At 51.2% G+C, this 12264-nt stretch overlaps 5 protein-coding genes across 5 annotated transcripts; 2 read left to right on the top strand and 3 right to left on the bottom strand.

Moving 5' to 3' along the window:
- Positions 1 to 350: 350 nt before the first annotated feature.
- LMXM_13_1660 (putative chaperonin TCP20) lies at positions 351 to 1967 on the bottom strand (the record flags this gene model as incomplete). The annotated part of the gene is made up of 1 exon (XM_003873318.1): positions 351 to 1967. One exon carries the CDS (start codon positions 1965 to 1967, stop codon positions 351 to 353), a length of 1617 nt encoding a protein of 538 aa, XP_003873367.1.
- Positions 1968 to 2460: 493 nt separating this feature from the next.
- On the bottom strand, positions 2461 to 2781 carry LMXM_13_1670 (putative 60S ribosomal protein L44; the record flags this gene model as incomplete). Its single annotated transcript, XM_003873319.1, has 1 exon — positions 2461 to 2781. One exon carries the CDS (start codon positions 2779 to 2781, stop codon positions 2461 to 2463), a length of 321 nt encoding a protein of 106 aa, XP_003873368.1.
- Positions 2782 to 3497: 716 nt separating this feature from the next.
- On the bottom strand, positions 3498 to 4316 carry LMXM_13_1680 (pyrroline-5-carboxylate reductase; the record flags this gene model as incomplete). The annotated part of the gene is made up of 1 exon (XM_003873320.1): positions 3498 to 4316. One exon carries the CDS (start codon positions 4314 to 4316, stop codon positions 3498 to 3500), a length of 819 nt encoding a protein of 272 aa, XP_003873369.1.
- Positions 4317 to 6148: 1832 nt separating this feature from the next.
- On the top strand, positions 6149 to 7960 carry LMXM_13_1690 (conserved hypothetical protein; the record flags this gene model as incomplete). Its single annotated transcript, XM_003873321.1, has 1 exon — positions 6149 to 7960. One exon carries the CDS (start codon positions 6149 to 6151, stop codon positions 7958 to 7960), a length of 1812 nt encoding a protein of 603 aa, XP_003873370.1.
- Positions 7961 to 9624: 1664 nt separating this feature from the next.
- LMXM_13_1700 (hypothetical protein, unknown function) lies at positions 9625 to 11013 on the top strand (the record flags this gene model as incomplete). The annotated part of the gene is made up of 1 exon (XM_003873322.1): positions 9625 to 11013. One exon carries the CDS (start codon positions 9625 to 9627, stop codon positions 11011 to 11013), a length of 1389 nt encoding a protein of 462 aa, XP_003873371.1.
- Positions 11014 to 12264: the final 1251 nt, after the last annotated feature.

A 12264-nucleotide genomic window follows, 5' to 3' on the forward strand; every position in this document is an offset into this window, starting at 1 on the left:
AAATTAAAGACATTATCAACGGGCACGGGAAGTGCTGCCGTTCCTGAAGGCACAGGCAATGCTCGCAAATGCTCCCAGTCGCATCTTCCCAGTTCACAGCCAACGAAAGCGCAAACAGCACAGTCAGCAAAACTGATTTGTCAACCACCACCTACAACGCATGCAGCTGTGCTCGCCCTCTAGATGCAACGACAATCATACATGAACACCCATGGCACTCACTCGGTGTCAAGGAGTAAAACGAAAACAAAGGGGAAACAAGAGAAAAAATTACAGCACGTCGAACAACAGCAATGTTGACTGCCATAGACCTCTGTGTCATACGTAGAACTGCACCTCCCGCCGTCACGCTACTGACCTTTTAATTCATATCTGACCAGATCAATGATCTCGTCGACGAGGAGCAGTTGCGCAACGATGTCGCCGGTGGACTCAAGGAGACTCCGCTTCACAATGACGTTGTCGAGAATACCGGCCGCGATGGGATCAATCACGTCACCGTTCTCGATTCTGAGACCAGCCCACTTTCCGCCTTTGCGAGCCGTCCTGCTAGCCTCCTGCAGCGTGATAAGGCACTCCTGCACATCGAGGCCGGAGTTCTCAGCCAGTGTCTTGGGCGTGACGAGCATGGCGTCAGCGTAAGCACGGATGCCGATCTTCTGCTTCCCGCTCACGTTGTCGGCGAACTTCATCAGATGGTCGTGCAGCGCCACCTCGAAGGCACCAGCACCGGCAACAACCGCCGAAGCCTCAAACGCGTTCTTCACAGCACGCAGCCCGTCGCGTACGGCGTCCTTTATTTGCGCAATTGTGTGGTCGTTTGGGCCTTTCACGAGCAGCGTACAGCTTTTACCCTTCGAGGCGTTCTCGACAAACGTGTACTTGTCATCGCCCAACGTGTATTCCTGAATGAGACCGGCCTCGCCGAGAACGTCGGGCGTCAGATTATCAGTGGCGTTGACTGCCTCGCCGCCGCACGCCAACACCAGTCGCTCCATGTTGCGACGCTTCGCGCGGCGCAGCGCAAGAATGTTCTCCTTCGCAAGCATCTCCAGAGAAATAGGATCAATGCCCTTCTGATTAATCACCACGAACGTCCGACCGTTTTCCTTCGTGCACACCCTCCTCTTCAGCTCGATGATCTGACGCACGCGATCGTCCGTCATTTTGCGCTCTGCCTCCACCATCCGGGCCTTCTCCGCAGGATCCTTGTAGTAGAAGCCTGTGGTCAGCTCACTGCGCTCGTACTCGAGCGACACATTGCAGGTGAGAATATAAGCGTTCTCAAGATACTTGGGCATGTCGCTGTTACGACCACCATGATCAAGCACAATGCCATTCACAAAACGCGTGTCCGAGCTGAGACGGTGGCGCATGTGCATCACCTCCACCATGTGCAGATCCACCTCCTTTCCATGCTCAGCGATAGCGTACACAGCATCCACCACGGCCTCTGCGAGCTGCTCAGATAGCCCGGCATTCACCTTCGTCGTCAACGCAGTCCGCGCCACGTTCGTTAGATACTCGCGCCGTTCCTCGTTCGGTATTTCAATAATGCTCCCTTCCAAAAACTTGAGAGCCTCGTCGCGGGCGATGTGAAAGCCCTCCGTGATCGTGCGCGGGTGCATGCCTTCCTGAATGTAGCGCTCCGATTGCCGCATCATCTCACCAATCGTAAGAACCACGCCAGTACTCCCGTCACCGGTGATGTCATCGATCGCAGTCGCTGCGCGAGCGATAAGCGCCGCTGTCGGGTGTTGAATTTGCATCTCGCCAAGCAAGGTGTTACCATCCTTGGTAATTTTAATCATGCCAGCCCCGGAAACCAGCATCTTCATTGTGCCACGAGGCCCAAGGTTAGTTTTCAAAACTTCCTGCAAGCCCCGCGCGGCAATCATGTTGATATCCAGAGCGCTCGCCTTGCGGGCCTGCTTGCCGCCAGGGTTGATGTAAGCCAGATTCGACATGTTTGTGTATCTTTGTTTTTGTCAGTGCTCCGCAGCTAGCCGGGAAATGGACTGAGAAGAGTACTTCCAGAGAGTAAATCTATGTGCGGTGAGCCTGCTGTAGCTTTGTCAGCGCGAAAAGAGGCTAAGTATGTAAGATCACAAACGATAACTTTCCTCCTCACAGAAATCTTGAGAGGAAGACAGAAGAAAGACAGGAAAACAAAGATAACGAGCACAGGCAAAGAAAAAAAACTCTACATCGACAAATCGTTTTCATTGTGCCAGATCCGGAAAATACGGAGTTTTCCGCACAATTGTAACGGAGGGGAGTGGTTCAACACAAGAACTGTCAGCCACTCTATCTCCTAGACATCTCTTTCGAGATATGCATCGCATTTAGTCAGCGACTGGCAAGCCGAATGACATTTTTTAATCATATTTTTCCGCTTTTCAATGAAGTCGAAAACAGAAAAAAATATATACTTCAAAAGATAAATGAGAGCCGTGCAATTTACCAGGTGGGGTCCTTGTTGCCCGTCTTCTTCTTGTCGTTCAGCTCAAAGTGCTTCGTGCGCTTGAGGACAACCTGGCGGATAGACTTGCAACCAGAGCACTGCAGCTTCAGCACAATCTTCTTGGTCGTCTTGGCCTTCTTGTGGAAGACGGGCTTGGTCTGGCCACCATAACCAGACTGCTTGCGGTCGTAACGACGCTTACCGCGAGCAAAAAGGCGGGCCTTGCCGGCCTTGTACTGCACCACCTTGAACGACTTGTGCGCGTTGCAGCGCGCGTCGCTGCAGTGCATCACCTTCTTCTTCGGATAGTTCACCATCTTGACGGCTATCGAGGAAACGCAATGTGAAGAAAAAGCAAGAAGAGCCACATGTGTGAGAGTCAAGCGTAGATTACAGGCATAAGTCGGAGAGATAGACAAGGCAAAGAAAAAACGGCAGATGAGATAAGTGAGGAGCTTGATGAGAGCACAAGTGAATAGTGCTGCTTTGCAGGCCATTGAGCAGAGTAGGGCCATGCGGACGCATTCGTTTTCTAAATCCTCTACATACAAATGTTGCTGTTGGGGAGAAGACACGGCTGCGTGTGCGCGCCAGTGACCGGAGTAGATGAGCAAGAAAAACCTTGGTATTTTTTGCCGTTGTCCCTACTGGTACTGATTTTCTGCATCTCCCTTTTTCCCAGTTCTCCTGTACCTTTAACGACAGCTTGCCAATAGACCTTCCTTTACTTCGCAGGAAAGTGAACCAAAGTGGCGAAAAAAAAAAATCGGCAAAGTGGGTGCGCTAAATACAACCAATTTCGCGTTTTCTTGAATGTGGAGCTGCAATGTGTAGAAAAATGGCTGAAACAAGTTCTTCTTCGTCCCCTTGAACGGAGAAACAGTAATCGTAGAAAGACCAGAAAAAAAATATGTACGTTTTACCTTCCACAAAGCAAAAACAGTTTTGCGCACTCCATCACAAAACCTCACAGACACAGCACTTCGGAACGAGGACAGATGTATCAGTTCACAGAAAAAAGTCCAGATGTACCTTATTCGCTGTACATTCTCTCAAATTCCTTTGACTTTTCCATACATTGAATCATGGCTTCAATAATAGATGAGCGCATCCCACCTTTCTCCAGAAAACGAACGGCCTCGATGGTTGTCCCACCCGGCGAGCAAACCATGTCCTTCAGAGCAGCAGGTGTTTTCCCACTCTCTTGCAGCATCTTAGCCGCACCCAGAACGGCCTGTGCAGCCATTTCATAGGACTGCGCTCGGGGAATACCACCACGCACAGCGCCGTCGCTCAGCGCCTCCATAAACATGAACACGTAAGCGGGGGAAGACCCGGCCACACCGACGACTCCGTGAATCGCCGATTCGGCCACACGGTACGTCTTTCCAATCGCATCGAACAGCTTCATCACTACCGCCTCGTCGTCAGGCATCACAGCAGCGTTACCACTGATCGATGTTACTCCCTCCCCCACGAATGATGGAATGTTAGGCATAACACGCACAACTTTGGTTTTCGGAGGACAGTGATTTTCGATGGTTGCAATAGGCACGCCGGCAGCCATGGAAATAATGAGCTTGGACGTTGTTATCTTCTCCTTGATCGTCTCCAGAACGGGTACAATCCCGTACGGCTTCACACCCAGCATGATGATGTCCGACTTTTCAGCCAGTTCAACAGCACTCACACTCCTCACCTGGTACAGGGAGACCAGCCGTTCATTTGTGGATGCGCTTCGATTGCAAATAAACGTATTCTCTGGGCCTAGCGTCTTGGCCTTCAGCATGCCCGCCATGATGCATTCACCCATGTTGCCACATCCCAAGAAACCAATCTTCAGTTCCGACATCGTGCTCGCTGATTACCACTGCTTTAATAAAAGACAACCTGCGCACAAACGGATTGATGCAGCAAAGTGTATACGTCAAAATTTCAACGGGACGTGGCGCAAAAGATGCTGGGTAGTCTTGAATGTAAGAGATTAAAAATAAAAAAAGCTTGCAAGAAAGGGTGAGGGTGGCTTATTGAAACGTGGCGGCACTCCATACGTGACGTCGAGATCCTGAGAGAGAAGAGGAGGGAAAGTCGCAACAAGCAGCACAGCTGCTACTGTCGAAGTACGACATCATATTCAGAAATCTGATTAGAGTCAGTTCATCTTATTCCTACTCAAGGCGATACAACGAGTATACTGCGTCTTCCTTTTACTTGAGCTGCTTCCAGTTATCCGAAAATACTGACTTTCTGACTTCTGGAGGCCTAAGGGTTGAAGAAAAAATACCAAAAGCGCATCAGGAGACCTTAGCTTTCTCGTTCGTGCAAGAATAGCCAAATTTCTGTTTCTCGCAAAAGTGCTCTCAAAAGTAAATTGCTCAATGAGACTTCGAGAGGGCAGAGGCGGCAATGGATCCCTGCTCCGCTCCCGTTAAAGTATCACGGTTGTATCGAGCATGATACACTAAGCATTGAATCATTCGCTTGCGACTCACGCAGGGAACCCCGAGGAATTAACGACGAATTTGCATATCGGAAGTATGTATACCAAATGACTGCGCATACTTGCCTGGCACATCCTCCCCCCTCTTTAATCTCACCCTCTTCCGCTTCTCTTATCATCCACTTGTGCTTTTTCACTATTCCATCCGAAAAGGTGTCTTACAACTCCGCGCTCCCTGCTTGAGTTGCCAATGTGTCATGCGCCCCCCCCCCTTCCATTAACCCATACACTCAAACATTTTGATGATGCTCTGTCGAAAAGATTGTCTCGTCCAGAAAAAGCACACGTTGCTATAAAACAACACATCATTCTCGTTACCATACCGACTGATGCCCGGCAGCTCTGAAACCCCTATTGCATGCAAAACAACTCTGCAAAACAATGCAACAACTTCTTGAGGCACCAGTGTGAAATATCACATTTGTTTGCAGCCACATTCCGGAAGGTGCCCAACCGCACAAACACTTTGGCAAATAGTAAGACCAGAGAGAATAGAGTCAAAAGCACGATGCATTCGAATGCACGTTCCCAACTTGGCCTACCTTGCAAGTTTCCACTGTCCATGGAGGCCTATGCCCACCTCGTATCCCTCCACTCGCGCTCTGGATAAAAGTACCCACCAGTGGGTACACTTGCGTCTTCTCTTGCCGTCACTCAAGAGAACCCTGTCGTGCTGAATAATTCATGAAGTTGGTTGGTAGGCGGAAAGAAACGCAAAACGTTCCACTGACTCGACTCCTTGCGATCTGAAATGAGCATAGCAATAAAACGAGATGAAAAGAAGATAAATAGTTGGTGAAGCATGCCACTGGAATGATGGAGAGTACGTCGACTCACTCCTCATCATCTCCCCTTTCAACCATCGCTCCGTCTTTCATCACTGTCGCACAACTTTCAAGTGAAAACATATCAGGCCACATTCGTCAACTCGGGGCCTATGTTTTTGCTACGGTTATGACGCTATCTATTTCCAATTTATTTTTTCCACTCTCCTCTTCTCTTTACATCTCCCTCTTTCTCTTCCCTTTTCGCGCACACCCTAGTTCACTAGAACAAGACATCTGGCTTCGGCTGCAGCAATACGCAGTATTTTTTTTTTGCTGCCCTTCGATTTCTTTGGTACCTCACGAACTCAAGTTCACATCAGCGACTTTTTCTCTTTCTATCCACTCCCGCACATCAAGATGTTCGACGTTCGCGAGGAGAAAGTGCATGTGGAGCTGCTTTCGAAAGCGCCTGTGAAGCGCATCAGCGAAACGCATCGATTTGGCCTCCTGGTACTTGGTCTTTTCGGCATGATTTGCGGATCTTTTGGCAGCTACACCTTTAACCTCGTCTCCGGCTCTCTCCAGGAACGATATTCTCTCACACAACGTGATTTGAGCACCATCACGACAGCCGGCACAGTGATTGGGAATGTGATGCTTCCGTACTCTTTTCTGTACGATTACATCGGCCCGCTCCCCATTGCTGTTCTTTCTTCCTTTGTCTTTCCTCTCGGAGCTCTCCTTATTGCTCTGTGCTTTCAGGGCGTCATTGTCGGCAACTTGGTGCAGCTGTGTGTGTTTTATTCACTCATGAACGTGGGTACCTCATTCTTTGACCTCTCCAGCTGCATAACAATTCTGAGTTATTTCCCCACAAACAGAGGTCCTGTTATCGCGCTTCTCAAGACCTTTATCGGCCTTGGCTCCGCTATTGTGGGAAGCATGTTCCAGGGATTCTTCGGCGGCGCGGTGCAGTACTTCTTCTACTTCTTGATGCTCTTCGCAATGATCGTCGGTGTACTCGGTATCATCTTTCTGCGTCTTCCAGCGTACCACCTCACAGGTTACGAGGAGTCGCACCTCTCGACGACGGAAAAGGAGCAGCGACTGGCATCCAAGGCGCAGTTCCTGAAACAGAAGCCGCCAATGTGGCGCTTCTACTACGGCTTTGTACTGATGATGGTGCTCATTGTTTTTTTGCCGCTCACGACGGCCCTTGTGGACTACCTGGACCTCGGGCGAAAGGAGAAGCTGACGTTCGCGACCATCACAACCATCTTTGCCACAGGCTTCTTTGTGATCGCCATTCCTCCCGAGCTGTTTCAGTGCGCTCGTCGAGCCTCACCCGCTGATGAGGATGTTGGGACTCTCAACAAGGCGGAGAAGATACCATACAGCAACTCCACTGATGCCGACAAGCCACTTCCTTTCCCCAGCCCGGCAGTCATGGAAGAGGATGTGGACACAGAGATCGACTACATCGCGCCGCAGTACCAAACATCCTTTGTAAAGAATCTCTTCTCCATCCATCTGTGGGCACTCTGGTGGACTTGCTTCTGCATTGTCGGTGCCGAAGATGTGATCATTAACAACTCCAGCTACATCTTTGGCGCCTTGGCCGGCGAAAAGACCTCTACATCCACCCGCACTCTTCTCACCGTTCTTAACGGTGTCGGCAGTGCTACGGGTCGGCTGCTTATGTCGTACTTTGAGGCATGGTCGCAGAAGCGTCCGGCGGAGAAACGGATTCCGCTGACAATTTCACTGTTCATTCCGACCACGTCTATAATCGTTACCATCGTGCTGTTTCTCACGCTACCGAAGCAGGCACTCCCGCTACCGTACGTTATCGCGGCCATCGGCAACGGTTTCCTTGCCGCCACCACGATTCTTATCACGCGCACCATCTATGCCCGGGACCCTGCGAAGCACTACCACTTCTGCTTCCTCGCTGCCGCCTTCTCGTCCATCGCCCTTAACCGCTTCCTCTACGGCGAGTGGTATACGGTGCAGTCAGAGAAACTGGGTAACTCTCTTCTCTGCACAAGCCGAAAGTGCGTTGAGATGCCGCTGATCGTACTGCTCGGTCTGTCGTGCACCGCTTTTGTGTCGAACATCGTGGTCCACCTCACGTATCGCCGCTACAGCGAGCGTGTTCTCGCTGAGAGCCGCCGCCTCCGTGAGGAGAACTCCCCGAACACTGATTCGCTTCACGAGGGCGCACCGTAGATGGCACTGTAGCTGTCATTGACCCTCTCTGCATACGCCAGTGCACACTCGAGGAAGGAAAAGCACCACATACCACTTCCTTCGAAGCTTTTCATTATTGTAGAGTGACTGTCACGTCCTTGTGTTCGTAAGAACGTCGGCTACCTTTGCATGCTGATGCAAGTTAGCGGGAGATTTGTTTTGGAGTCTCTGCATCTGTACACGAGATGTATCACCAATACGAACGCAATCCCTCTGTTTCGCCCTCCTCCGTAACGATACAAGCACATGTGGTTGACTCCTCTGCAGCAGATAATGCTGCATGGGAACAAGGGTTGTGCCCTCTACGCATCTTTCTCTTTTTTCTCCATTTTTTCCGTTTCTTCCTTTTTCGTCCTTAAGGCGTTGAAGTGGAGAAGTCAACTGAGCACTTGGGCATGCGCATCTCGCTTTCTCTTTGCACATGTCTTACGGACTGCGTCATGCACAGTCGCCCACGGCGTAAGCCTGCTCTTTTCGACTCTCACTCGGCCTTCCCGCCCGTCTCTTCATTAAAAGTTCGAGAAAGAAAAGGCACAATGTTGATGGCCGTGTGATGAGTGTGCAGCAAAACAAGACTGCTACGTCCAATCTGCACCCGTGCATAAGCACCCACTCACCTCTTCTTGACACAGAAGGCACCCTATTAGCTGAACGGCGTTTTCTTTTTTTTTTCTCGTTCGATGGTGTCACCCTCACCTCTAGTGTTGCTTCTTACTTCAACTTTTTTTTCCAAGCTGAGACACCACCATTTGCTTTGTGAACCCTATTTCTCACTCCTTCCTTTCTGCGTGTGCCGAAAGAATAGAGATGTGCATCGAAGTGAGAGCGTTATTGAAGTATATTCTTTTCGACGTCTTTTTTCCGCCTTTGTTTCCGATCTACTGAACAAAAGCTTGTTTCAATGGATAAACGAGCCGGAGGAATGAGAAAGAATTCATCTCGCTTTCAGCTCATTTGTGTCTCGGTGCGGACTTTGAAAGAGACAGCACCTACTAACCCAGAGTGCGAGCAGGCTGTGGCGTAGTACCAGCTCACTGCCTGCACAGAGATGCGAACTTCCTCGTGTTGCTGTTGTATTCCGCTCCTTTGTGAAGCACCACAAGATATTGTGGGCACAGAAGCTCAGTGAGCTCGTTGCTTTGTTGGTGTTTAGCGAAAGGTGCAAACGACTGACAGTCAAAGTGGTTGTGTTTTTTTTTTCGCTTACACTGAGGCTAAACCTCCCCCCAAAACACGGATACATACAAAGACCGACACGAAAGAAGGAGCAGTGTTGCATTCCATTCGTGAAATAAAAAGACTCTGTGCCCTGTTCGGAGAGAGCGCAAGTACATGGTAAAAAAAAGAGTTGCCCTCTCGTCACCGCCATAGCGAGCTATGAAGAACAGCATGCAGTTAGCTCTCCTCTTGGAGTTCTGACTGCAGTGAGTAGTCTGGTGCGAGTAGTACCAGGCGTGCTCTTCAAAACGATTCCACTCTCTTCCAAGTCGTTTCACTACGTGACTTGCAGCGTCGAGACGGGGGCCACCAAAGTGTCTCCAACACTTCTCCCCTGTCCCCTTATTCTCTTTTCTCATTTATGTTACCTTTTTATACCTACATAAACTCAAATGTACAGTGTTTATGCAGACTGGACAGATACAATGGACATTTGGACAGCGGAGCTGCGGCGGGCCCACTTATGGCTCTTGGAGGACGACACATACCGGAACAGTGTCATGAAGCCCCAGCGACTCCTCGGGCACCTAGAAGGGGATGCCGTGGTCGAGGTGCTTAAGTTCGCACCTGGAAATTTACGTCTCACACTGGCTGCGGTGAGCCCAAAGGCGCGCTTGCTTGCCGAGCTGCTAGAGTCGCGACTGCCGATGACTCTGCGCCTTCTTCTCGACGACACCACTGTGATGCATGAGCTGGTGTCCGATGCGGCTGGTGCATCGTTCCTTCAGCAGTTGGACGCGGTGGCTTGGTGGATCGAGAAGTGCGGAATTCCCGTGTCGGTCCGAGGCGACGAGACGGTCGTAACGCTACTCGCTTCGTCTCGCGTAAGGCCCATCCTAAGGGGTGTTAGCCTTTCGCTCCTCGCGCGCGCGTGCCCGATTCCCGCGGAGGTATTGCTCCACCTAGAGAGGATCGACATGTGCGGCGAAGCCTTCGCCTCTCTTCCAGCACTCCCATCTCAAATGACTCAGCTGAGGGAGCTGCACGTTGCGCGCTGCACAAGCGCGGCCCTTCTGCGGCTCTATCAGTTGCCTAGCCTCACAACTCTCAGCATCGAATCTAAGATTGACATGGAACCGGTCGGCAACGAAACTGTTGCCGCGAACCCTCAGCAGAACCTCGACAGAGTAGACGAGATTGATATGCGTCTGTTGACTTCTGCTCGCTCCCTGCAGCACCTTCGGTTAAGTAACAGTGGTCTGTCCGTGGTGTCCGGCTTCGCCTGTTGTGAGTCGCTTTCTACCGTCACTGTAGTCGACTGTGAGCGACTGCTCTCTTTGTCGTCGCTAGGCCACGCCGTTCTTCTGAGGTCCATCTCCATCTCCTGGTCTGCCGTGAGCGACCTGGGAGCACTTGCCGCGTGTTCGTGCCTGGAACGGATTACCTTTGATACGTGCAGAGCGATGGAGAGTTTGGCTGCCCTGGCTGGCGCGCCGCGACTACGAGAGGTGGACGTGTTTTGCAGTGGTGTGCGCGATGTCAACGGGCTGGCATCGTGCCCCTGCCTCGAAACCTTATGTCTGACAGGATGCCGGTTTGTGACGGATTTGTCCCCCTTGGCCGGTGCGCCGCGCCTACGAATCATTGATGCATCCTTCAGCACCGTGAGAAACCTTCAGGGCTTGGGGACATGCCCCTCCCTGGAGGTTGTGCGGCTAGATGCGTGCATAGCAGTTCACAACTTGAATCCGCTGGCTGACGCACCAAGTCTCAAGTATGTGTTCGTCAAAGGGTTGGACCACGCAGCACTCGTATACCCGTCGAGCTTGACGCCAAAGATTTTTCCTACCGCCGCAGGCCGAAGCCCGCAGTGATGTGCAGCATCGCAGATGGAGCCCATGATGGGAAGATGGGCTCTCTGCCAGTGATTGGAACGTTTGCAGAGCATTTTCCATATCGCATCCGTATAGATCAGATGAGCTAATTTTTTCGTCATTTTCGTGCGTCCTCTGACACGCTACCGAGGTCACCGCGTTATGTGTTGTGTACAATCCTACAGATCTGTTTCCTGATGTAGTGTACCTGAAAAGGCCGGTTCGCCGAGCTGTCGGCCGCGCGATGGTCGTCGTCGTTGCACGACGTGCGCTTTGCTCTTCTATTGATTTCTTTTCTGTCTTCTCATTGTCGTGTGTGTAGCAGGTGTACCTGACAAACCTTTGCGTCGGTGAGAGTGCGCCCACGACGCGATACTTGCATAAACGCATCGACACCTGCTATCTTTGACTCACACTACACAAACTCACTCACACCCACGTCCAGGGAAGAGCACTGTGTATCTGCTTCAACACAACAACGGGGAATAATGCACCGTCCATCACCAGCCTTCTCCGTGAAAGCTCTGCACTGGTGATGAGCACTCAGTCCTCTGGTTTTTTCATTCAATTACCAACGCAGCTCCACCTACAGGAGCTCTCCTCCCTTTAGGCTGGTTCACTCACCACCACCCCAGGGGACCCCCAAGACGGCGTCTCATCAGCACTTATTTGTCTTGCTGTTGCGCCACGTCTGTGCATTGTATGGAGTGGGCCAGGCAGCCTTGGCGCACACGCGGGTTGGATCTCCTAAGCCAGGCATCCTGGTCGACGCCTGGCTTTTGCGTCAGCACCCCTTCGTCCGGAAGTCCCCTCCTTCTGCTTACTCAGTAAAGGACGGTGCAGCACGTGCGGAGCGCGCCGCTCTCTAGTTCTTTCGTCCACAAGTACAATCGTCCGTCCTCTATGTACTTATCGAATCTTCTCCTTTTGTGGCGCTTCCGTCGCAGCTCGCTTTTTTTACATGGTAGGCACTCATGTGCTTTCGAGCATGCCACAGAGGTTGTAGCTGCTTGCATCAACTTGCGCGCACGAGATGAACTTTCACACCAACCAACCGACACACATTTGCGAACAAAAAAGTCTTCGATCTGCTGGAGTGCACTCAAATGATACATGCAAGCTGTTCAGTTAGCTTGAAAGTCACACACGGCCTCGACACCTATGAATGGTGTTCGACTACGTTTTTGCAGGGTAGCACTCTGTCAGGGTTGTCGAGCATCTCGACGTCTCGGAAGGACACAAGCAGGCTTT

Source organism: Leishmania mexicana, chromosome 13 (assembly GCF_000234665.1).
Source record: "Leishmania mexicana MHOM/GT/2001/U1103 complete genome, chromosome 13".
NCBI classification, from domain to species: Eukaryota; Euglenozoa; class Kinetoplastea; order Trypanosomatida; family Trypanosomatidae; genus Leishmania; species Leishmania mexicana.